Below are 26,188 nucleotides of genomic sequence, written 5' to 3'. Positions count from 1 at the left end.
AATGTAATACCACAAGAAATTGAACATGGAAGTTTTCCACAGGATAAAAATGTAATATATGTTTCACATGTAAAATACTAACATCCAACCATTAATTGAATTGTATTTATGTATTTTATTCATTTATATTAGTCATTTACTTTTATTTATAACTTTTATTTTTTTAGTACGTTATAATGCAGATCATTTATAATTATATTGTATAATTAAGGTTTAATGCTTATACATGGTATTAATACAAAGGTGTAACCTATTGTCAAATATTCTACTGCAATTTTTAAATAACTACAATAATCCTTCTTATATTAAGTATTTAATCATAATAATAAAAATATTTAAAAAAGATGGGAATAAAAATGTACTTTAAACTCCAACTTAAAAATGTGTTTCCTCTCTCATTCCTGCGCAGTGACTCCAGCTGTTAGCTGTCCCACCTGAGCGTCTGCTCCCCAGTTCTGTCCCCTGGTCCGTCCCCTATAGCAGTCCCTAGCATGAGTTCCTCTCCGCTGGTGTCTCGAGCCAACATGGACATCCTGGACGAGCTGCAGCTGATCGCAGCCCAGAACCTGGAGAGGCTGGAGGTCAACAAATACTACGAGGTGATCCGGGAGCTGGGCAAGGGCACGTACGGCAAGGTGGACCTGGTCATCCACAAGATCAGAGGTGAGGGGGCACGAATGCACACGTACAAAATCCTGCTGCTCTAAATAGGCAAAACGTTTATATGCCTATTTTTCTCATATTTCGCCCAATAAGGTACAAAAATGGCTCTGAAGTTCCTGAAGAAGAAGACTACCAAGCTGAAGTCGTTCCTGCGGGAGTACAGCATCTCTCTGTACCTGTCCCCCTGCCCCTTCATCATCAACATGTTCGGCATCGCCTTCGAGACGGACGACTACTACGTGTTCGCCCAGGAGTACGCGCTGGCAGGGGACCTCTTCGATATCATTCCCCCACAGGTGCTCCATCTTCATTCTGGTTACTCTGCGTATCACTGCTTCTGGGTCAAGGACTTAAGCAAACAAATATCTATCTTGACAAGTTCTTAAATTAGTTCTTTGCATCCGAAGTTAACATTTGTAGGTCATTTACTCACCCCATTTTGTCTTAAATTCTCAAAGAAAACCATTCTCAAATGCCTCCAAGATAAACAATGAATAAAAAAAAACTGAGAAGAGAAGTCAATTTTGAGCTGATTAATAAAACTTGTATCATACGGAAGGATTTATGTAATAGTTTGTAAACAGATGTTTACTGCTGTTAAATATGGACCCCATTGACTTCAATTCATGTAGACTTTCCTCTCGTTTCGTTTTTCATTGACCATGGAGGTATATGACAAGTTTTTCAAGAATTCAACGTAACAGTGGGTTTAATAATTGATATCCAAAGTATATTTTTGTGGGTGAAGTATTATTTTAAGAAGACAGATTTGTTTTTAGTCCACGTTTTATTGTTGCATATACCATATGTATTGTGTGTAGCACTCTCTCTCCCTCTTTCCATTTCTTCAGATTGGTCTTCCCGAGGCAGTGGCAAAGCGCTGTGTGCACCAAGTAGCCATCGCTCTGGACTACCTGCACTGTAAGAAGCTGGTCCACAGGGACATCAAGCCTGAAAACATCCTCATTTTTGACCGAGAATGCCGCAAGGTCAAGCTGTCAGATTTCGGCATGACCCGCCGAGCTGGCTCACCAGTGAAACGAGTGAGTAATGTTTCTGTGTCTGATCTTACATTCCAATGCATTTCATTTATCTGAAACTCTTATCGGAAGTACATTAGCTTTCATCAAGTGCAACTGCATTGACTTCAAATAGGCCAAACCATTCATCGCTACGTACAGAAGTGAAATTAAATATATATATTATTGTCCAAGGTGCAGTCGGAACAGGTTAGGGTTTTCAGTCTGTGGCAGAAGATGTGTAACCTTTCTGCTGTCGTGACATCAAGGAAGCTTGTTTCCCCATTTTGGATCCAGGATTGTGAAAAGGTGTGTTTTTTTTTAGGGGTACGTGGGTCCAACTCACATTAAGGGGGTAACAAGCCGATTGGTTGATGCAGAGCGAAGTGCATATGCTGGAGTGCATGGTGTAATCATGTTGTGGATGTAGGAAGGGCCTGATGTTTTGCAGCACAGTATTCCAGTACTAGTGTCTTGAACCACTCAAAGTCCTTTATCCAGCGTGGTGTTGACCTGTCTCCCCTCTAGGTGAGTGGCACCATCCCCTACACGGCCCCGGAGCTCTGCGACGTGTCCCGCCACGAGGGCTTCTGCGTGGACTACAGCACGGACGTCTGGGCCTTCGGGGTGCTGCTCTTTTGCATGCTGACCGGAAACTTCCCATGGGAGAAGGCGCTGCCCTCCGACTCCTTCTACCAGGAGTTCATCCGCTGGCAGAGGAGGAGGACCAACACGGTCCCCTCCCAGTGGAGGCGCTTCACGGAGCAGGCCCTGCGCATGTTCCGCCGCCTGCTCTCCGTGGAACAGGACCGCCGCTGCTCTGTCAAAGAGGTGTTCGGGTACTTCAGCCACTCCTGGATGCTGGACGCGGAGAACAACAACAACAACGGGAACAGCAACGGAAACAGCAACAGCAACGGCAACAGCAACAGCAACACCAACACCAACAGCAACAGCAACAGCGCAAGTGGTGGAGAGAGGGTTGGCGGTGGTGGCGGGGAGAGAGGAGGTGCGCGGGGAGAGGGGAACACCACCATCTCCTCATCTTCTTCCGGGGAGGAAGACGAGGAGCTGCTTGTGGAGAGGATGAAGCAGCAGACTTTATCTCCTCTCTCCCCGCTCTCTCCTCTCTCTCCCACGTCTCCGGTGGCGGCGGAGAGGGGGAGCGGCGGCGGGGCCAAGGGCGGGGGGATGGAGCCAGGCGGAGGCCACCATTTTGTGTCCGTCTCCACCAACAGCTCCGTGTCGTCCACCAACAGTTACGACCGAATGCCGCGGGAAAACAGTTCCCCGGGAGGGCGCATGCTGGTGGCCACGCCCATAGAAATCTGCGTCTGAGTGCGTCAGAACATTGATGTTGTCACAGACTCACTGGTGCCAATGTATACCTCTCATCCAACCACATGCATGGAAACAAACAGACAATGTTCTAACACGTATCCTGATCTAAACATCTTGGGAAAGGCATAGCACATACAGAAGACTTTACAGAGAGTATTTGTAGAATGCATACATTCCTCATGAGGTAGGCTTTTTGGACTCCAAAAGAAGCCCACTTTACTCTTTAATGTCAGTGTGCAAATGCCTTTTTTTTAAGCCCAGAGGAAAATGAAATATTGCTTCCTTCACCATCCGAAAAGACCAAAATGTATTTCTAAAAGCAATACTTCCAGCAAAAAAAGGCAAATAGAGACCATGTGGCAGACTGCTGTAGGATCGCTTCTGAACGAAGCCAAGGGTCAAAGGATTTGTATTTTTGAAGAAGACTATAACAGAGTTCAAGGAAATACATGTAAGATAAAAAAGGAGCGAGCAGTGGTTTTAAATGTTTTATGTGTCGGAAAAGTGTGAGTGAATTTGTTGTGTGTAATTTAATTATTTATTTTAATTTAAATAGACTACTTTTTTCTATTGTTTGGTTACTCTTTTACCGTTCAACTTCACGTTGTATTCTGGCATAGCTGTGCCAAATCCATTTGGTTGGCTGCTGTTCACATTGGAATAATACGACTGTATACGTTTTGACTATTGTAATTCAGTACGTCCACGAGCGGAAGCCTCTGATGTCTTTGTTCTTCAAGTCAAACATATCTTCTTCATTGTTGAAAGACTTTTTTTCTACTCCCTCCCAAAATTATATTTGTAAAGCTTCCGTTTCCTTTGATTTTTTTAAATTCAGTTTGTATTGTTTGTATTTTCTTTGAAACTTTAAGCAAAATTAATTGCCTGAAAAAGGAAAGAGTAATGATGACTTAGCATTTTCAAATCAATCTGAAGGAAACAATAATAATTACCTTTTTATAAATTGCATGACGAGTAGCTCAAACGTACCTTTATGAAGAATTTGAAGCGGCTTTATGAAAATGTACTTGAAAGATTTACAAAAAGAAACGTAAAATGTTGTGATGTAGATTTTTTGCCGTAGCACAATTTCTTGCATAATGTTCCTCAAGTGAATATTGCCGTCATGATCTCTTGAGACATCCTAGGGCTAAAAAATCTGAACAATAATAGTTTTTATTCTGTGTGTTGTATTTGTATTGCTATAAATGCCGTGTACTCATCTCACCAAATCAAGGAACCGAAGAAAAAAAACAAAGCATGAGGACATAGAATTTAAACACAGAGGGAATTCAATTGTGTCTTTTTTTTTCTAAATTGCCACCTTTAGTCAAGTAGTGCGGCGTTGGTTTTCTACCAAGTTCAAATGAACTGAAAAAAAGTAATCCATTCCTTTCGTTGACAAAAAAAATGAAGAAAAAGAACCTTGGATTATGCATAGGAATGGGTGTGTGTTGCTTTCCAGACATATATTCTGCATGAACTTGTATGTGCTAAAGCTCTATTGTGAAAACCTGCTCAGTGTTTCTCCTGCCACAAGCTGGTGTAGTATAGCTGCAACAACAACATGTTTCTTTATCTGGTGAGTCAGTAGCCTCAGCTTGGATCTGCCTGAACGAGGATCAGCTAAACTCAGCTTAACGAAATCGTTTGGATCATGTTCGTCGAAGCTGATCAGATAGCATGATGCAGATGACTACATCTTGTGACAATCTCTGACCTCATTGGCAGCCTTCTGACTCCGAACAAAGGACAGTCCTGATACAGAATCTGTAGCCGTGCTGTTCTTTAGCTCTCCATCAGCCAGCTGCAAGCTGAACGAGCTCTTCAGCATTTACTGTGTGAGCTCCAGCACATCACATGACTGTATGAAGAAGAGATTACATGGGCCTGTACATGACCTCATAATGTCATTATTGCCCCCCTAAAACCCCTTGTACTGCTCCTTAGCACTTCCCAGATGTGTTTACACTGAATCATTCATCCTAGCAAACTATTTAATTTCCCAAAAAGTAAAGTGAGAAATCCTGTAAAGCTGGCAGTGTCTGGGTTAAGGGTTGGCCGGAGATGGCCTCTAGGTCTGTCACAGGCGCTAATCAGAATATGTGTTTTTTTAAATGATATGAAACATACCCTACATGCTGTAGTTTTATCATAAAAATGCTGAGCCTCCATTGCCCTATTTAAAGTCAAGCTAACATTTGACTGCTAGCATTTGACTCTGTTGTTGTGGTAATGCTAAATGTTGGCATTTGTATCAATCAATCAATCAATCAATCAATCAATCAATGTTTATTTATATAGCCCAATATCACAAATGTTACATTTGTCTCAGTGGACTTCACAGTTTGTACAGAATATCAGTATGACAATACGACACCCTCTGTCCTTAGACCCTCACAACGTACAAGGAGAAACTTCCAGAGAAACCCCACAGTTTAAAGGGGAACATGGGACAAACCTCAGGGAGAGCAACAGAGAAGGGATCCCTCTCCCAGGACGTGCAATAGATGCCGTGTGTAAATCGAAGAGATAATACATTTTACAGCATGGGTAGACCAAATGTTTGGAAATGCATGTGTCTATAATAAGAAGATGAATCCACGAGGATGTCCGTAATCCTGTGCGAGCCATCAGGGAAGTAGTATGATGAGAGTCAGGCAGGACCGCAGAGACAGGTTCAGCCACGACTCAAAGTCCAGGACTCAAATCCAGAACTCAGGATAGAGGATCCAGGACACAGGACCACAGCAACAGGATCAGCCTCGACTCAGGATCCCGGCGTAGATATAGACACCAAAAAGACATTTGGGGGAAGCTGGGTTATTGGGAACATGAGAGTACACAGGTACAGACAGAGAGAAGGAAGAAGTAAGGTATCCCCCGACAGTCTAAGCCTATAGCAGCAAAACTAACGTGTCTACGTACATGCACTCCCTTAGGATAGGTTGAGGGAAAGGGGTAGCAAGTAAGAAGTAAGGAACAGAGGTGGAGAGGCACAACGTGTCTACGTACATGCATTCCCTTAGGATAGGGTGAGGGAAAAGAGTAGGAATTAAGATGTATGCGCCACATCTATACCATGAGCGCATTGCTCCTAAAAGGTTTTTTGGCACTGACACCAATCAACAGTTGTGCGTCGACTCGGCAGGGATCAAGGCACGTATATGCCTCTCCCTGCTTCCACCGTCTACACACACAACCAAATGACATCTATACCATGAGCGCATTGCTCCAAAAAGTGTGACACCACAGTTGTGCGTCGACTCGGCGCACAACTGTCGGTATGCAAACGTTGTTTGTATTTTAAAATGTAGTATAAAAGGCAGTATACTGGTGTCAAATCCAAGAGCCTTCCACACATTGCTACGCAAATGAGCTTGTGTACAGCTCTTTGTTTCCTTCATTTTACGTTAGCAAACAACTGTGTAGTTCACTGAGGGAAACGGGGCAGGCGAAATATCAGAGCGAATGTATTTAGCTTCTGTGCTAATTCAGAGAATTTTCAATTCAGGCTAATTATTCCAGATTGAATATACATTTGTTTTTGTGTTCAAATGGTATTTCAAATTTGTAATTAAAAGTGACAGACCCAGGGACCAGCATGAAGACTAAAGTCTAGCCACCCCATAGGCCATCACTCTTTGTTTTTGTCTTCAGGACCTTTAAAGCTAATAGCTAGCTTACGTTAGCTTACATTCTCCTTTGTTGTGCAAGATTTAGATTAAAAGTGCTCTGTGGAGTTTTCGTGAAAACAAATATGATGTTATGTTGGTACATGGCTACATTTCTTGATGTGTTACTGGCACTTATTGTCAGCGGAAGAGGCTAAAACCATGACAGGATGTGAATTGTGCTACTAGGCAAATGGTCACCGGCTGAAGAAAACATTGCTCATAGCACTGCTAATGGTCAAAAGCTCCACAGGTTACCTTTAATTAGGAGGCACAAAATGTTTGCATATCGAATGTATGTAAGTGTGTTCTGAAATTGACTTTACAATGTTTAGGCCCACAAGACTGCTTATTTTAGTCACATTTTGGTAATCTTCAAACATCTGAAAAGCCTATTAAATATAATCTCTAATGGTGTACTGTAAGTTTGGTTTTTGAGTGTGTGAACAAAAAAAGAATGATCCAAAATAGCGACTGTGGCACTGAGCCATACAGGAAAATCTGAATATGTGCCAAATGTATTTGGTTACAGTAGGAGAACTGTTGCCTTCACTTGGTGCAATACAGATTTATTTACTTGAAATATGTATTTGACTCGGCCACAATGTAAAGACTAAGACTATATAAAGAAAATGCAGGCTAAATTTGATTATAGTAAAATGTTTGCATAATTTCACCCTAGTGGATTTTTGCATGAAGCAACAATTAGACCACAAATTGTTGGAATGGATATTTTGGAATAGCTACACAACTTACGTATGTTATGATCAGCCCCAGTATCCGCTGCAGTCACTCCAAACTTGAACCGTGATCCTTTTCTTCACTTCAGCTGCCTCCTCTCTTCATCATATCGTCATGTGTTGTAATGGAGCTCCTGTGTCTTTCTGTACAGTGACCTGTTCCGAAGCTTAATGTGTTGGTAGAGTTTTAGTCAGTAGATGACCACAGCTCTAGGACTCGTATCCGGTTCTGTCTTTGCAATACAACTGTCTTCCTGTAAAATGAGATTTAGTCAATAAAATGAGAATTGCTGTTGGAGTTAAATCTTTGGTCTCTGGTTATTTCCCCAGGACTCACATTCGATGAATAAGGACAAAGCAAGACATACAGGCTCAGTTGATTAATACAAGTTTGTCTCATCCCAGTAGTTAGAATAAAATGAATTGAGTGGCATGTTGACATCAGAGACTTTTAGAATTAATTGTGTATCTTTTCTTTTGTATGCCTGTATTAATGTAAGAATTAAGTGAAAAAAGGATTTAATTCATCTTAATTTATTCAGCTGTGAATTGATGATTAAATAAATAACAACATTTTTAATTATAAAACATTTAATTTTTAATTGGTGGTCACACTTCCACTCCAGAGCTAACTACAGTCCTTTGGGACATATACAGTGTTATAATGTCTTGCTGATACACACATATTTAATTTTGTATAAAATAACTTATGAGTTATAGTTCTGAGATGCAATTAAATTATTTAATAATTAACTGTTTCATACATTCTTACGGTTAATACAATGAATTTTTACTTGCTTTCAAAAATGTTGTTAATTGTTTAATTTGGAGCACTATATTATCAAAAAAATGCATATAAGCAAATGTTTTATGAAATGTAACATTTTGAAACCAGTCATCCAAAGACAAAAATCTCTTATAAAACCACAACGTTAAACAAAATATTTATTTTGGACAATTACATGACCTCTGCTGCTCCAAGAGGTGAGCAAGATGGTACAAAAGATTCCAATAAAATAAAAAGCATGAAAAAAAAGTGACACGAGTTGGCAGTCCTAGTCCCATGTTGAACCTAAAATCACCACAGCAGACACACACATGGAGGAGGCGCTGGAATGTGATGAGTAGTGTGTACCAGGACATATGACCACATCCTGCTACATGTATTAATGCTCCAGTCAATGTGGGGTCAACACAACGAGTCCAGAAAAACCGAAAAGATTAAATTATTATTAGAATATCTGAGATTCAGCCCTGAGATTAACACGCACACAAAATCATTTTGAAATCCAAACATTTTGTAAAACATATTCCAAAATCTGTATTTGGTACAATGCAAACAATTTAATGTAATTGAAAAAATATTCAAAAAAACCCTATAAAATACACAAATCACAAGGATGGCACAAATAAAACAGACTTGTTCCAGGATGAGGAGATTGGTGTGTGTCGTGCTTTAAAAAGGAGCTCACTGGTCTTAGACAGCACAATGCTGCCCCCTATGGGCGCTATGCAGAAGTACATAGACAAACACCAACACTGATCACATGTAGATGTTTCTCTAAAAAGAAGAGGCAGGCTCGCAGCACCTGATAATACTCATCACAGTGCATGGGTTCAACATGTCCCAGAGTTCATTAGGAACCGCTCTACCGTGTTCTGGGATCACTAACATGAAGTCTGCAGAGGAAAAGTGCATGAAAGCTGCCTTTAGTCCTCAACGTGTCCATAGAGAGGTGATTTACATCCGCTGATTTGTCATTGCACCACAAGCAAGTGAGAATAGGAGAAACTACTTCCTGTCCAGATAAGGCTTTTTCAGGTTCTGGTGGGAATTCACCATTTAGGACCAAGTGAAGAAATACATTGCAGAAGAGGATCAGGAATCTTTACACTAACACATGCATTCAGATTAAAATAAAGAATGATGTACACCAAGCATGTCAGCTTAGGAATATGCACAGAACCATCTTAACACAGATAAAGTTGTGGTCTTTTTATCCCAGAAGAATGTTGAGGTACATTAAAAAGTATTTGAATGCTGTGCTGCAAAAATCAGAAAATGAAACTGATTCCTCCCCATGAGTGCAAAAAACCCAAAGTAAACAGCGGATGACTTTAACTGAAAGAAATCCAGCAACAAATCTAGGCCTGCTTTCATGTACGAAACTCTCAACAAATCATACGGAAGTTCCATTAACTGATTTACTAGCCGTTTCTATAAACACAACACGGGCAGACTTACATTCTCCCTGTCTGAAGGGGGAGGCCAAAGTGCTTTGAGCCAAATAAAAATCACAAGGTCTCATCCTGATGGCTGGAAGAAGCTTTAAACCTCAAAGAGCCACACAGGGAGCCTGAAGCAAATGATATATGACACAGTAAGGGGTGGGGGGGGGGGGCGGCTAAGGTAATACTGCAGCCGTAGCAGAAGACCAGACATTGTCACTCCAAAGTGCTTTCTGCTAAATAAACCCTCCATGAGAATACATTCAAACACTAACTGTTCGGTCTCCTGGGTAACTTCATCTGGGCCCAACGTTTAGTGCAAGTGTTGTTGGAAACGAAACCATGTGCTATGATCCAAAAAGCTCTCCCGTTAAATAATATGGAACCCTGTTGTTTTGAGAGCGTCCAATCAGGTACCTTGTTCTGCGAGTGTCTCATCTCCATTGAGCAGCATCTCCCTTACCAATAACTTAAAAATCACACAATCATACCTCTTCCACGAGAAAAGTCCAGGAATAAATATAACCAAATATTAGCAGATACTTAAAAAGTCTTTAAAAAAAATTAAATATCTTTGATTGTATCCATATTTAGTCCAGGAACAGAACAAATCCATATAAATAGCTAAAGCTTGAGAACACAAATGACAAATTCTATGCAAGGGTGGGTTTCCTGTCTCCAGCCACAGTGTGGGGGTCAACAGTCAGAGGGTGGAGTTAAGGTTTACGGGTGCTAGCTGTCAGTCAGAAGATACCCTGGTCCACTGTTGCCGTGGTTACCAGCAGAAAAGGAAGGAGAGGCCCTGCAGGATGTTGCGTGTGAATGTCTGCATGAATAAAAAGAAAGAAATATTTCAAAAGTCAAGAATTTGCATGTTTTTCTTGTTCTGATGAAAATAATGCGGTGATAAGAGTGGTACAGTGATGTGACAGTGATGTGACAGTGACAGTGATGTGACAGTGATGTGACAGTGATGTGACAGTGATGTGACAGTGATGTGACAGTGACAGTGATGTGACAGTGATGTGACAGTGACAGTGATGTGACAGTGATGTGACAGTGATGTGACAGTGATGTGACAGTGATGTGACAGTGACAGTGATGTGACAGTGATGTGACAGTGACAGTGATGTGACAGTGACAGTGATGTGACAGTGATGTGACAGTGATGTGACAGTGATGTGACAGTGATGTGACAGTGACAGTGATGTGACAGTGATGTGACAGTGACAGTGATGTGACAGTGATGTGACAGTGACAGTGATGTGACAGTGATGTGACAGTGACAGTGATGTGACAGTGATGTGACAGTGATGTGACAGTGATGTGACAGTGACAGTGATGTGACAGTGATGTGACAGTGACAGTGATGTGACAGTGATGTGACAGTGATGTGACAGTGATGTGACAGTGACAGTGATGTGACAGTGATGTGACAGTGACAGTGATGTGACAGTGATGTGACAGTGACAGTGATGTGACAGTGATGTGACAGTGATGTGACAGTGACAGTGATGTGACAGTGACAGTGATGTGACAGTGATGTGACAGTGATGTGACAGTGACAGTGATGTGACAGTGATGTGACAGTGACAGTGATGTGACAGTGACAGTGATGTGACAGTGATGTGACAGTGATGTGACAGTGATGTGACAGTGATGTGACAGTGATGTGACAGTGACAGTGATGTGACAGTGATGTGACAGTGACAGTGATGTGACAGTGATGTGACAGTGACAGTGATGTGACAGTGATGTGACAGTGATGTGACAGTGACAGTGATGTGACAGTGATGTGACAGTGATGTGACAGTGATGTGACAGTGACAGTGATGTGACAGTGATGTGACAGTGATGTGACAGTGACAGTGATGTGACAGTGATGTGACAGTGACAGTGATGTGACAGTGATGTGACAGTGACAGTGATGTGACAGTGATGTGACAGTGACGTGACAGTGATGTGACAGTGATGTGACAGTGATGTGACAGTGACAGTGATGTGACAGTGACAGTGATGTGACAGTGATGTGACATGCTTGTATTAGGCCGACCAGGAAGTTAGCATCACAAAGGCTTTATCGACTAAATGCAATGGGATTTGGTTGATTTGATTATATTGCAGAAAATAATCTCTCTGGCAAACAAACATTTATGATGCTCACATGTTTTGTTTGATAATCAGCACTTCTTTGTGATTTTTAATCAGTAAATGCAATCTCTAGAAGTAATAAGCTAACATTAGACTATAAACCAACGACCAACGACATCACCGTACAATTGAGTTAAAAGTATTGTTTGTAAAGTCACTACATCACTTTCATGAAACCTAACATGCTGTAAAGGTTCATGCTATTTGGTGAGAGAGGGAAAGTGTTCAAATGCTCATTTTGGGACAATTATTTTACGGCAACATAGAAGTTCTCCAAGAAACGTAGGATGAGGTTTCAGATCAAAAGATTCATCACTTTGGTAATAGAATGCCCTGAATAGAAACCAATGGTACATTTCTGAAACGCTCTCTTTATATTATATGTATATATATTTATGCTTAATAAATAACTTCAGTATTGTACTACATACAGTTTGGGAACTTAAAAAAACCGTGTTAAATGTAATGCTGGATTCTTTGAGGTCTCCCATCCTCTTTGACTCTTTGAGTAATGTTTCCTAAACGTGTTACTCCAGAAGACATGAAGCAGAGCAGAATGAAGCTCATCCCATTGCACCTGTATAATGACAATAAAGGATTATATTCTACATCATCTTACCTCGTGATGTTTCTGCTCCCGCTGTCACCTGTCATCCCTTCGGTTCCCTGGAGGGGCTTTTAATCTTTTGTTCTGGGGTTGGAGGAGGAAAATATCAGGCTAATGATACAGTCAAACATATCTTTGAAATAGTGGATAGGTAGGTCTCATATACTGTAGCATACACATTGAGACACGTTATTGTAGTTATCTCTGCTCACCTTGTGCTTTTTACACTTCATGGAAAGGTTTTCTTCAATGAGTTCACCATCTGCCAACGAGAACATTACAGGAGTTAAAGAGGCCACACTTCATCCACTCTTCCTCGTCCTGATCTTACAATGTCCCTGTCCTCCTCTGCTCAAATCAGGTGACCTTGTGAGGCAGCTGGATATGCAAGGTCAAAATATATTGAGAATTACAGGAATAGCTAGTGTGTTATTGCAGAATCTCTACCAGTAGAAACATTTGACTAGGTGTTGGGGAAATATTTCCCAAGGCCCATAACTTTGACCCAGTTTATCAGTTCTGTCCTGACTGAGCACACGCACCTGTAACCTTGGCTGCTGTGCTCTCAGTGTTTTGTCTCCCTGTTCCTGCCTGTTGGCGTCAGCTGATAGAGGTGTTATGGTTCTATCTTGTTATGCACAATGTTGATTATTCTCTCTGAACTAGCTAAATACATGGGTCTGGGGTAGAGTTCTTCAGAATTGACGTGGCAACTCTACCGTGAAGTCAGAACCTCTGGCTCTTGGACTTGTTTTGTGAATTCTCCGGCCGAAGCTCCAAATAAACCCATCAGTGTTTGACATCAAAGCTCCAGCTCTCCCATGTCTCCTTTGAGTCGGTGACTCCTCTACACAGAAGGTTCCCCCACACTAGGGATGCACCAATTGCACATTTCTTAGCCGAAACTGAAAATGACAATTTTGCCAATGCTGATGATTTCTGTTTATTTCATTGTCTTTTATTCCACTTTTGGTTAAGGGAAAAATTGAATTGATTGAATATTAACCGTCTTTACAGATTCTTCGGTTAACAAAATCCTGCAGCATGTGAGAGTGATGCCGCTCCTCACAGGGGAGGGGAGACCCCGTCCGAAATCCTTTAAGTTACGGTCGAGTGCCCTGAGTCAGTGTTCTAGTCTTTCAAAATGACAGCCTCCAGATTTGATCAGTTATTATTGATTTCCATGTGGCTAATGAGACCTCTGCAGTAAGAGTAATAAGTCAAATGGCCCAGCAAAACAGCTAAACGTCGGCTACTGCCACAGGCACACGTCAGCTTATTTGCAGATGAGAGATAATAGGGATAACATGTTATGAGTGTAGCTGGAGGTCAGAGCAGCACTCACCTGACTGCAGAGCACAGCGGTAGTGGTATTTGTTGGGACAGCCTTTGAAGAAGCAGCCCAGAGTAGCACCGGGTTCACTGCACGCCGAACACATCTACAATACACAAGAGACAAGGTCAAACAAGGACATCTTCTACATGTCTGCGAACAACATGCTTGGTTACAATATTTTTCTGATATATCTTACACAACATCATTACTCCCATTTAAAAAAAAATACATGTATTCAGGGATGCAAACTCATCAGGTATGAAAAAGGTGACAAGGATCCGAGCCCCCCGACCCCACGGAATATCGGCTTTAAAATGAGGAATAACAGGATTTTAGCAGTCAGAACAACTAAAGCAGTTAATAATAACAGAAACGCCAAAGAGTCACATCTAATAGAAATGTATAAAAGCATTTCTTTTAATTGTGTAGCAGTCAGTTTATAATTTTGGCAGGACTGTTGAGCATTTTGAAAATGTATTTTCATGCCTCTGTGCAAGGCTTAGTCTTTCTATCTTTATAGCCACTGGTGTAAAGTAACTTCAGTAAGTTCATAAACTCAAGTACTATACTTGGGTACAATTTTGAGATACTTGTACTTTATTTAAGTATTTCAATGTGTTGCTACTTTGTTATTCTACACCACTACAGTTCAGAGGTAAATGGTGTACTTCTACTCCACTACATGTATTTAATACCTTTAGTTACTTTACAGATCTGGATGAATGATGTGAAATATAATCAAGTGTTAAATCAGACTTTAGTTTCACCTGGAGTAAATCCACAAGCTACCCTGCAGTATACAAAGTCATTCAAACTAGCTGCACCTTTACCAGCTTTGAGAACACTTTCATGATCAATCATTATAAAACATATCATATATATTATTCTGAAATGGACTAATCTGCACAATGACTACTTTTACTGTCGCTACTTTAACTATATTTTGATGAGAATACTTTTCTACTTTTACTTGAGGAACATTTTGAATGCAGGACTTCTACTTCTACTTTTACTCAAGTACAAGACCTGAGTACTTCTACTTTTACTCAAGTACAAGACCTGAGTACTTCTACTTTTACTCAAGTACAAGATCTGAGTACTTCTACTTTTATGAACAAGACCTGAGTACTTCTACTTTTACTCAAGTACAAGACCTGAGTACTTCTACTTTTACTCTAGTACAAGACCTGAGTACTTCTACTTTTACTCAAGTACAAGACCTGAGTACTTCTACTTGTACTCAAGTACAAGATCTGAGTACTTCTACTTTTATGAACAAGACCTGAGTACTTCTACTTTTACTCAAGTACAAGATCTGAGTGCTTCTACAAGATCTATACTTATACCACCTCCGTTTATAGCCTATGAAAAAAAACTATTAGAAAACGAAGGCTAAAGCTAACGTTAACAGATAGTGACAATGTATGCTAGTTAGCTAGCTCAACGATTATATTGCGACAGGAACACTTTTCAGTTCACATCACGCTCTGCCGCTCCGACAGGGAGCTCTGATCTGAACACCTGAACGGCCCGTTCTAACAGCTGTTCACCAGCGGTCCAGTCTGTGCCACAGTGACTCCGGACCGCACAGTTAATATTAACGAACGCACCCGTAGGTAATGTAGCTGCTGAAGTTAGACCCTCATCCCGGAGCAGCAGAGCCTTATTATACATCCATGAGCAGAGCCGACAGGCAGGAAGACTCGAGCACACAGCTCGCGCTTCATTATAATATATAAAAAAAGAACACCATGCGTGTCATGATGGCACATAACAGCTCGCGGCCGCAGATTACTCCGGGTCCCAGACCCCCCCCCATACCCCAAAAATATTTTTATTGCAGATCTACATGAATCACACAAACGACCTATTTTGGATTCAAAACGGCGAATTTCGCCGAAAGGTGACAAGTTTGCATCCCTGTGTATTACTTCAATCTGACGGTAAAATCTCAAGGCTGCATTCACCATTGTTATTTTTGTATGTATCTTGCTCTGTGAAGCACTTTGGGCTGCATCTTGCATGAAAGGTTCATTATCACCATAGAAAGCCGTAGACACACAGACGTTTTTAATCAAGTTATTTAAATCGTTAGCAGCATTATAACTACATCAGCTGTGAGGTATGAGATTGACAATTATGTCCTATAATTATCTTTAAAAGAGCAGTTCTTGTTGAAATGCACAATAAACTAGACCTTCAAGCAATGCAAAATGTGACATCTTGTAAACATGTTTTGCTTGCATGCATGAATCATTTCCAATCTTTTCCTAACTGACATTGGCCTCAGTTATCAAGCTTTTATTTGATAACACATTCAATACCTATTAGTATCCTAGAGAAGGGAAAAACCAGTAAGTAAGCAGGCAGACTGTTAACATCATCATGCCTAATAGAGATGTCCCGATCCGATCACGTGATCGGGGATCGGAGCCGATCACGTGATTTTCAAAAGATCGGAATCGGGAGAAAAAAATCGGGGATCGGAATCTTTTTTTTTTTTAATAAAATATTTTTCTTATTTTATTTAATGTTACAAAACAAAAATGACCATGTTCACGTCTTAAAGTCATCCTGAGGCCTTAGTTTTGGTTTAAAATTACACAACATCATGTATGTGTTGCTTCTTTTGGGCTTGTTTTCATAGACCTGGTTGCTTATTTCTCTCAAATCTGGCAACAGAGTGGGCAGGGCGCAGTGTCTAATAGTAGCAGTAAGCTAACGAGAGGCTACGTTCAGCTGGTGACTCGGGACAGAGAAAATGTCAGGAGTTTGGAAGTATTATAAAATTGAAAGCCAGATGCAACGTTTGGTGGAAAGAACAGAGCTACGTTCAACACGACCAATCTAATACGCCACCTGAGAAACAAACACCAACAACAACACAACGAGTACACAGCGGCCATTCAGGTAACGGCACTGAAACAACCAACACTTTCAGAGACTTTTAAAAGAGAAACTGCCCCAGAACAGTGAAAAGGCCAAAGAAATAACAGCCAAGATAGCTGAATTCATCGCGTTGGATGACCAGCCGCTATCTGTGGTGGAGAACGTGGGGTTTAAGGGACAACTTGAATGCTTTTCTCCTTTTTTTTCTCTTAATGCATTGCATAAAGATCGGATCGGGAAAAATCGGTATCGGCAGATTGTCAAAATCAAATGATCGGAATCGGATCGGGAGCAAAAAAAGGTGATCGGGACATCCCTAATGCCTAATCATCTGTTCAGTTACAGCTCTATACCAACCACCTCTCCCTGTGGAAAAGTGGAATCATTTATTCAGATTAAGTGCAGTTTACCATCTCCTGCGCCACCTTCACAGCCTCCTCCAGCCCGTACACTCTGCCCTTCACCAGGAACACGCCTGCGGCCCAGATGCCGCAGTCTTCGTGGAGCCAGTACTCACAGAGCTTCATAGGGAGCACAGGGGGGCTGTACCAGTCCTCCACATCAGCAGCAGAGCCAGGGTCTGCCCGGGCCCGCTTAGCTGCAGGGCTGCCGGGGCCGTCCGCTGCCCACAGCTGGCTCTCCAGGAGGCCCTTCTGCTTTAACTTGGCTCCTGGCCTGAGGGGCCGTGGTTTGGATGGAACGGCCCTCTTCCCCCCCCTGCCTCTGATGTCACAGGATGAGGAGTCTGAATCACTGTCTGCTTCCTGTTTGAGGTCCGACACTCTGGCTGTTGCTTTGGTGTTGGGCCGGTACTTTTCTGGATAATAGGGCCCGTGGAGGTCCCCCAGGTCCATGGCGTTGGCCGCCCCCCCGCACAGGCAGCAGACCAGAGCGCGCTGGTGCTGGCTCTGCAGGGAGGCCCGGCCCAGCTGCAGACAGGAAGTGCTCGGTATCACAGCAGAGACAAAGCCACAGTTCTGGGCCTGCTGCTGGGAGCCCTGCTGCTGGGGGCCCTTCTTGAGTTGTGTCCCCACCTCCTCGGGGTAGTTGATCACGGTGTACAGTGATGGCAATGACTTACTCTCCACACGGACGAACGGAGAGAAATTGTCCACCCTAAAGTGCCTTTTCTCCTCCTTGTAGTTGACATACTTCAACTTGATCTCTGGCTCTCTGGGGGAGAAAATGGAAGTCGACTGAATCCATGTCTGTTTCTTTTGCCTCCTCCTGGGAGTGCGGGCCCCCTTAGGCTTGGCAGATGTTTTGCTACCTGTAGCCTTGCCTTTGGCTTTGCCTTGGCTTTTCTTTGGAGATTTGGATGACAGTGCAGGGGAACATCTTTCCACTGAGGGGTCAGAGTGAGAGACATTCTCTGGCTCTGGTAGGTTTCTGTGCAGAGGACTGGATTGTGATGAGGGTTTCCTCTTTGCATTCATATGGCTAGTCTGTGGTGAATGTTCCGTGTGTGAAACATCCTCTGGCTCCTTCTTCAAATTATTTTGTACAGCTAACCGAGAGCGTTTTGGAGGTGTGCAGCCGTTAGAATTAGTAGAATTATTGATTTCAGAATCAGAGGTAGATTCATTGCAATTGTCAGTTTTCATGTTATTAGTTTTACCTCTTTTCATTGCTTTTTGTTTCATTGTTTTCACCGAGACAGGCGCTTTTGCTCTGCTTTTCTTTTTCCCTACTGACAAGATGTCAATTTTCTGAGGATTGGTTTCCTCAGAATCACTAGCTGTCGATTGGGAAGCCTTTGCTTTCTTATTGGTGCGTATGCGTCCTGACACTTTATACCTGCTGGAGTTAATGTCCATTACTATAGCCTCTAACCGCGTCCCTCTGCCCGGCCGCACTGGCAGTTTCTTTTTTGTTAAAGTTCTCTGTGATGCCTTTGCATTACCGTTCATGTGAGGAATAGTCTTATTTTCCGAAACATCTGACACACAAAAGTCATCTGTCAAGTCAATCAAAGGCTCCAGCACTGCCTTTCGTTTGTGCACAGGCTGCCTATTTTCAGCCCTTGAATCTAACTTTGTGGTACTATTGCTGATGCCAAAGCCTTCCTGAATGGCCCCCTCTGTCTTCAATACATCCCACGCAGCCTCTTCACTGGTGTCTGGGTAAGAGTTATCGCCGCTGGGTGAGCTGGAGGCCTGAGGCAGGGTGAACATATCATCCACATTGTCCAGTGAGGTAGCAGCCGGGGAGACTGGGTCCTCCAGATGACTGCTGTACTCCCTGCTTAGTGAACACAGTTTAGATCTCACAGCTGGGTCCTGTTTCTTAGACATAAGAAAGAGCACCTCAGAGTCACTCCTCTCCTCATCCTCCACTGTGGCAGGGGTGAGTGTCTCCGGTGACTCAGCACAAACTCCTGAACTCAAACAGCTATCCCCATTTCCGTTGTGAGAACCCCGACTAATTTCCACAGAATGGCTGTGTTCCTTTTCACCTTTTCCATGCTTATCTTTGTCCCAGTTGCTTGAAATCACTCCCCCATTGTTCTCTGGTCCCACATGTGCCTGAGACAATGACTGAAAAAGTTCTGTCTGAGTGGCGAGGTCCACAGGCCCATCCACCTGCTCCAAATAATGCTGGTTGAGTGCATAGCCAGTCTCCCCAAGCCCTTCATCCGTGTCAGGAGGGTGGAAGGACAACTTGCTAATAGGCTGTACATCATAGAGCGCTGAATGCAGAGGCAGGGAGTTGTGAGAGGAGAACATATGGGACCTGCTCACATAGGAGAGGGTGACTGTAGTGTGGGAGAAGGCATTGTCTGGTTGGAGTTGATCCCCTGATTGGAGAGTCGTGTCCGAGGAGCCGGTCTCTGAGAAGGGTAATCCAGGGTTGCTAGTGGCCGAGTTGGGGTGCCAGGAGAGGTCTTGAGGCTGTAGGTCATCTATGCTCCCAGGTGGCTGCTCCATAACAACTGCAATAGATGGAGAGGAGAAAATAAAGTGGTGCAGCTTATAAGAATGATTTAGGAGGAAGCATAACATTTAAGTATAACTGTTTTTTTTTAACCAAAATGAGATTATTTGATATTTTTCAGGAACTTGAGGTCATAGTTTAACAACTTTTGATTAAAAAAAAGGGTTTCCCTTTGTTGTTGTGTCATTCAATAAAAAAAAAAGTCTATTACAGCTAACGTTTACATTCATAACGTTTACATTAGCTTGAAAATTCGAATTTTAATAACGTCGGTGTTGTTGGCTCATTTCCAAATTTGACATAAAATGTTTTGAATGTTCATAATATAAAAGTTAATAGGTTATGTGGATATTGTCTTTGTTAGACCAACTGCTGACTTTTTTTTTTTTTTTAACCACCAACGTTGACAGGTCAGGGTTGCTACATAGTTAGCTTAGCCTAGCAACAGCTAGCGTTAGCTAGCTAGGCCCGGTTTAGCTCCGGCTGCGTTGCCGTAAGCAGAACTACATGAAATATTGTACAGCTTAAAGCTATTTCCATTAAAGAAACGAAGTCATACGCCACAGAATTTTACTTTATATTTTCAACTGATCGATAGCGATACCTTTTTATTTCGGTGAGGTCTTTATTCCAATAAAGCTCTTTATTACGAAAGAATGACAACTTTTATAGTTTAGTGGTCCACATAGTTCGTCATTTCACACTACGCCTCGAAGTAACTTTCTTGTAATGTAACGGCCAAACTGATGTAACAAAATGTAAAATAGTGTTTTAAATGATGTCCTCTGCTGTATAAGATTAATGCCGAACGGACAATTGTATCTTAGTTGATTGAAAAAGTATGTTTTGCTTTCTGATACATTTAAAAAACCAAAGGTAAGCCAGGTTTTATTAAAATGCAGATCACTATTCGTAGGGTTTGGCTACACGTCCTCTCCATTAACGAGCACGGTACACATCAGGGCAAGGCCCGGCCGGCTGCCTGAAACAAAGACAGAGCGGAGGTAGTAATGCGCTGTGCTGGGATCGGAACTTACCCGGACGGGAGGGAAAAACGTCCAGTTAAGAATTATTCCCACCCGGCATCTCTTTCAAAAACCCATGTACTCTAACACATCCTCATAAGGCTACGAAGATACAAAGATCCAAATTAAATAAAGCTACACACACTTTCCAGGAACACACTACTCTGATACCAGCAGTGTCAAATTGTTTAGACTATAATCTCAAACTTCCGGATGACCCCTTCATAATAAAACTATAAGTGATGCGTTTCATTGGTTATCTTTTTTATTTGAAATAAAAGGTAGAAGAAATACAAATACACCAGATGGAGATTAATAAACGCACAACTATTTTAGTTATTAGTACAAGGTAAGACTATTGTTAAATTCAGTCATGATATGTTTTCAGCTGTTGCATGTACAGTGTCAAAGCTTCAGTAAAACTAAACCAAGCCGACCAACCCGGGATAATAATTTATAGGCTACTCACTTGTCCCTTTTCTTGGTTTGACATAATTACTGGGCATTGCTTTCACCTGTGTGCTGTCTCACTCTGGCTTGACAAACCGAGCAGCAGTTGTCAGTCAGTTGTGAAACTGAAAGGAATTATGGGAGCTAAATGGTAGACCCCGTAGAAACTGTACATGTTTTATTCTCAAATAAAACTGCTGTCATTTTCTTATATAATATTAAAAACTTAACTAAGATCCTACTTTTAAAAGAATATAAGATATGGGAAACTGGTTGTGATCTATGACATAAATAGATTAAGATATAAAGACCTGAGTGGAATTTCACATTTTTAAATCCTAAGTGAGGAATAAAAAAAAAGGAGGAATAAAGGAAGGTGATATGAAGGAAGCAAGGAAGGAAGGAAGGAAGGAAGGAAGGAAGGAAGGAAGGAAGGAAGGAAGGAAGGAAGGAAGGAAGGAAGGAAGGAAGGAAGGAAGGAAGGAAGGAAGGAAGGAAGGAGGTGTAGGTGAACGGAAGGAGGAAAGAATAAAATGAGGTAGAAGGAAGGAAGGAATGAAGGAAGTAGAAATAGAGAATGTGTAAGCCCCTTGTGCCAGTCAAATAAATACAAAACATTATAACTATTATATAATCATACTATATGTATAATGATTTTATTTTATTTTATATATGTTTGGGAATTACAGATGTTTATTTGTAAACACATATGTGTTCCATTGTGGTACCAATTGCTGCCCTGGTAAATTACTTAATATTGTTCTTCAGATATTATTCATTTAAAATTCAGAAAAAAATCAAAACAGATCAGTAAGTTAGTTGTTATAGTGTGAACTGTTTTCACATGTTTTACATATTCTGCATTCTGAAAGAGTAGATGATTTCAACTGAGCTGCATTCCTCATCTCACTCAGTTTGCCTCAAATTGGTGAGCCTCAAAAAATCATTGAAACCAAACTGTTTGGCTTTGGGAGCTCTTCTTCTGTATAAGAGGAGAAATACATCAAATACTTTTTAATAATTCTGGGTGATTTACTGTAAATTTGCACAAACAGATATGCATGTGCCATAGGCTACAGAGAGTTACAGTAAAACTCCAGAATCTATTTTACAGGGACAAAGACAAGTGGTGTCAAGTCAAATTTCACCAGCTTTTGTCTGCTGTAGATAAAAGTTTGATATGTAAGGTTTCAATGCAATATGTAACACCCACAGTGACCCAAGAACATTACTGGGAGGCATCAGTCAAAACAATTCCTGGACTTCGAGTCGTGGCTGAACCTGTCACTGCGGTCCTGCCTGACTCTCATCATACTACTTCCCTGATGGCTCCCACAGGATTATGGACATCCTCGTGGATTCATCTTCTTATTATAGACACATGCATTTCCAAACATTTGGTCTACCTATACTGTGAAATGTATTATCTCTTCGATTTACACACGGCATCTATTGCACGTCCTGGGAGAGGGATCCCTTCTCTGTTGCTCTCCCTGAGGTTTGTCCCATGTTCCCCTTTAAACTGTGGGGTTTCTCTGGAAGTTTCTCCTTGTACGTTGTGAGGGTCTAAGGACAGAGGGTGTCGTATTGTCATACTGATATTCTGTACAAACTGTGAAGTCCACTGAGACTAATGTAACATTTGTGATATAGGGCTATATAAATAAACATTGATTGATTGATTGATTGAAAAGTAACCTAACCCTAACATTTTAAAGTTGGTACAACAATGAGAAAAGGTCTCATAAGTACAGGAATTAAACACCTGAAGGACATAGAAAACTGACTGTTTACCAGCTCTATGAGTTCAGATGGCGTTCTTAAAGTTGAAGAATATACCCCATTGTTTTTCTATCGGGTGCCCCACTTAAATGTTTATGGGACCAAAAGTATCTCCTGTGGACCAGAAAGAGGGCTTCCATTGACCTCAATTTTCAGCACAGTTTATGACCCCTGATGTTTTTTGAAAGCTTGTCTGCCCCGAAGATCAGTTTACTATTGATATTTAAAAAGCCAGAGGTCTAAGGTTAAAACGATAAATCATTAAATCTGAGTGCTGTCCAACTCATTTTGTTTTGTTATCATCACATTTCTGTATGGTCAGCAATTGAATGGAAAACTGGATTATCATATCTTAAATTGTGTTATATTTGTTCAGTGTTGAAAAAGTAATACAAAAAATTCAGAACACAACAAAAAGGGTGCAAAAATATTTATTGCTAATAAACCTGTAGTCAGATGGTGTATATTTGCTTTATATTTACAATAATAGAGTACAAAGGAATGGGCATGTGAAAGAAAAATCCCAACCGTTCAAATAAATACAAAAGGGACTGCCACTGAACACGACTACAAACAACTCCCATACAGCTGGACCGATGATTGCAGTTGGAGAAAGAAAAAAATCTATATAAATGTTCATATATATATATATTTAAATTAGAGTCAGTGAATCCCGTCCGAATGCATTAAGCTGTCGCATTTCAACGGGTGTCTCAGATTGATTGACGCCAGACTCATTCCTATGCTTTTAATATGCACTACACCTTATGCAGTTGTGTTTAGCCTTTAAACATCACATTTATGCCTTTGGCAAGCAATAGTCTAGGGAGTTAAAACAGTAGCTTACACACTCATAGTTTTAGTGTATGCATGACAATTAAAAACTGTATTTACAGTAAGACATGGCAGCAAAAAAATAAACGATACAAAAAAATGTCACAGTTAACTGAAGTGCATGGAATGCAAAATCTAGACATGAAATTCAAACTTCATACCATGTTTTTAATAATAATATATGATCTGTGTTGTGTGACCAGTGTGTAGTGTAACTAAATAAGTAATTACAGAGCTAAACTATAGTGGACTTCTAAACATGCAGCAAGGTAAGAAGACGTGATGCGTCACTGTCAGAACTCCTTCGCGTCTTTGTTTTCAAACAGGTGGAGTCTCTGCTCGGCTGTCAGCCCTTCCCTCAGACTCTGGGGGGGGGGGGAGAGAGAGAAAGCACACGTTAATAAAGAACATGACTTCCTACGTACAGACATGCTGTTCTTGAGCAGGCAGTGTTTCCCTTTGTCAGTGTGAATCTGTTGTCACCCAGTGATTACATCTGTATAACGGAATCATACGAGCCCAATCACCACATTAGTTGTTTGTAAACTCTTCTCCACCCAGTGTGCTATGGAACCCCCAACACTCTTGTAACCAAAGCTCATTTAGTCTAGCTACCAAGCTAACAATCAAAAGTTCACAGACGTTATTTGTATATTCTCATAACATGAGCTCCTATCAGCTATTAGCGAGCTTCGCCTGTACCTTGGCCATTAAATACTAATTAAAAAGATTGTTAAATTAGTTTGGCACATTTGAACTAATGCACTAGCACCAGAAGCAAATATAAATGTACTGTTTTCATTGTTCCTAGTTTGTATCTTTATGCTTTATTGCACTTATTGTAAGCCACTTAGGATAAAAGCATCAGCTAAATTAAATGATATGTAATGTAGCTGCGGCATTACCTTCTAAAATATTTTGGATACATTTATGCAAAGATGGAAGAAGTACTGCATTCAAACTTGTACTTAATTAAAAGTGCAAATGTATTGGCATCAAAATAATAATTGTGATGCATTAATGTGTTCATCACTTCAATGCTGCACTTGTTAAATGTGGGGTTTCGTTGGACTTCCTGTTATACTACTGGTGTAGCTTTACCTACAATAATATATGATGATGTATTAGTGTATAAATAATCTACATCCTTAAAGTAGTTAGTAACTACATCTGTAAAACAAAAGGTAGTGGAGTAAAAGTATAAAGGGTATATATTCAAGTAAAGTAAAAGTACCTATATGTTTTACTTAAGTACATTCCTTGAGTAAATGTACTTAAGTGACTTTGCCAGTTTTATTCTGTCAACGAGCAAGACACACTGAAGGAAGTTAGATTGAGGCCACTTTGAGGAAGAATGGTGTCTGTGTGCATGTCTTTGACTTTATCGTGTTGTTTAATGTTTCCTTATTTAGAATATAAAATCAGACTAAAGCTACGTAGCATTTGACCTATTTGCTAATCACTTTTTGCTGGTCTTTGTTGGTTTTGGGGCTCCATAGTAAGCAACTCATTCACAAAACATATCACCACTAATGTGAAACGACAGACAGATTAGTAATCTCATCCATTATCATTCGTTCTTCACCATCACATGTCTATCTGATTTTTGTTCAATAGTGTGAAGAAGAAGAAGTGCTTTAGAGGCGGAGGACAGAGGAAGTGTTTTCACCGCCTGTTTGTGCGTCTGGTTTACCTAAAGGAGAAGGGGGAGGAGCCTACACGTCCTCTGCAGCCCTAACTGTCCCAGGGCATGTCTCGATTCACAGACTGAGGACAGAAGGGGGAAAACACACCAGCAAGTGTGTGTTAGACTACCAAGGGGTTCACTTTGTAGCTGCACTTTTGATGGAGTCACAAAAAAAGAAATAACAGCAACTTTGCAGGTGACCAGTAGATGGCAGTAGGTGATTTAAAATCTCAGCCTGTGATTGGTGGGAGACTTTAAAATGTCAAAACAGGACTTTTTCTGTCAGTTTTGAATGTATTGCTGCTTGAGCAATATGACAATGGGTGATGCAGACCCATGAATATCCAGCATTAACACCACAGAGGGCTGAAGGACTGATTTGCTAGTTTGCAGGAAACCCACCTTTGACCTCAGTGTGCGCTCTGAGCGTTTGGCTGCAGCAGCCGCCATCTTCAGGATGTCAGGGTTGCTTTTGGACTTCATGATATCTACTGGGGAAATAGTATCAGAGTTGAAATAAAGAGAACCAGTGGATAAAGGGTTGACACACAATTGTTCTCATGAAAGAACCCTCACATTCATTCTTATTTAGCATGTTTAAGTGATTTTAGCCATCTTGTAAATGTACCACCTATCTCTAGCTAAATTAATGAATGCCATACCAGATGTCTTCAGAAAGCCTTCCCTTCACAACAAGGGGGAAATAACTGTGACTTCAATTATTACTATCCAAAAAATAAAAATAAAATTAAGCCCAAAATGAAGATACTAAAATAAAAAACTAAAATAAAGATGAAAATACTCTGTTCATTAAAAAAATACATTTT

At 41.1% G+C, this 26,188-nt stretch overlaps 3 protein-coding genes across 12 annotated transcripts in view; 1 reads left to right on the top strand and 2 right to left on the bottom strand.

Annotated features, from left to right (window-relative positions):
- Window positions 1-3,834, top strand: part of bsk146 (brain specific kinase 146) — an 11,991-nt gene extending 8,157 nt beyond the window's left edge. The window contains exons 2-6 of one of the 3 annotated variants that reach the window (XM_034130743.1): window positions 410-663; window positions 757-959; window positions 1,515-1,706; window positions 1,884-1,991; window positions 2,211-3,834. In XM_034130743.1, the coding sequence (XP_033986634.1) occupies window positions 492-663; window positions 757-959; window positions 1,515-1,706; window positions 1,884-1,991; window positions 2,211-3,020 (1,485 nt within the window). In that variant the 5' untranslated portion in view covers window positions 410-491 and the 3' untranslated portion in view covers window positions 3,021-3,834. Of the gene's footprint in view, window positions 1-409; window positions 664-756; window positions 960-1,514; window positions 1,707-1,877; window positions 1,992-2,210 lie in introns of all 3 variants that reach the window. The other 2 variants (XM_034130742.1, XM_034130744.1) reach the window with 2 other exon arrangements.
- A 4,531-nt stretch (window positions 3,835-8,365) lies between these two features.
- On the bottom strand, window positions 8,366-20,785 carry si:dkey-94l16.4 (retinoic acid-induced protein 1). The gene is made up of 6 exons (XM_034130741.1): window positions 20,621-20,785; window positions 17,060-19,581; window positions 13,770-13,863; window positions 12,637-12,686; window positions 12,437-12,508; window positions 8,366-10,492 (listed from the first exon to the last, which is right to left on the bottom strand). The coding sequence occupies exons 2-5, from the start codon at window positions 19,574-19,576 to the stop codon at window positions 12,461-12,463; spliced, it is 2,709 nt and encodes a 902-aa protein (XP_033986632.1). The 5' UTR covers window positions 19,577-19,581; window positions 20,621-20,785; the 3' UTR covers window positions 8,366-10,492; window positions 12,437-12,460.
- Window positions 20,786-23,255: 2,470 nt separating this feature from the next.
- Window positions 23,256-26,188, bottom strand: part of mprip (myosin phosphatase Rho interacting protein) — a 43,605-nt gene continuing 40,672 nt past the window's right edge. For 3 of the 8 annotated variants that reach the window (XR_004555900.1, XM_034130735.1, XM_034130740.1), the window contains 2 exons: window positions 25,764-25,849; window positions 23,256-24,039 (listed from right to left, as the gene is read on the bottom strand). Coding sequence is in view for 6 of the 8 variants with exons in the window: in XM_034130735.1 (XP_033986626.1) it covers window positions 23,968-24,039; window positions 25,764-25,849 (158 nt within the window). In the remaining 2 variants the exon portion in view is untranslated. Of the gene's footprint in view, window positions 24,040-25,367; window positions 25,442-25,763; window positions 25,853-26,188 lie in introns of all 8 variants that reach the window. The other 5 variants (XR_004555899.1, XM_034130738.1, XM_034130734.1 and 2 more) reach the window with 3 other exon arrangements.

The sequence above is a fragment of the Trematomus bernacchii genome, unplaced genomic scaffold (genome assembly GCF_902827165.1).
Source record: "Trematomus bernacchii unplaced genomic scaffold, fTreBer1.1, whole genome shotgun sequence".
Lineage (NCBI taxonomy): Eukaryota > Metazoa > Chordata > Actinopteri > Perciformes > Nototheniidae > Trematomus > Trematomus bernacchii.
Note: the sequence above shows the minus strand (reverse complement) of the source record. Positions and strands in the feature narration are given on the sequence as shown.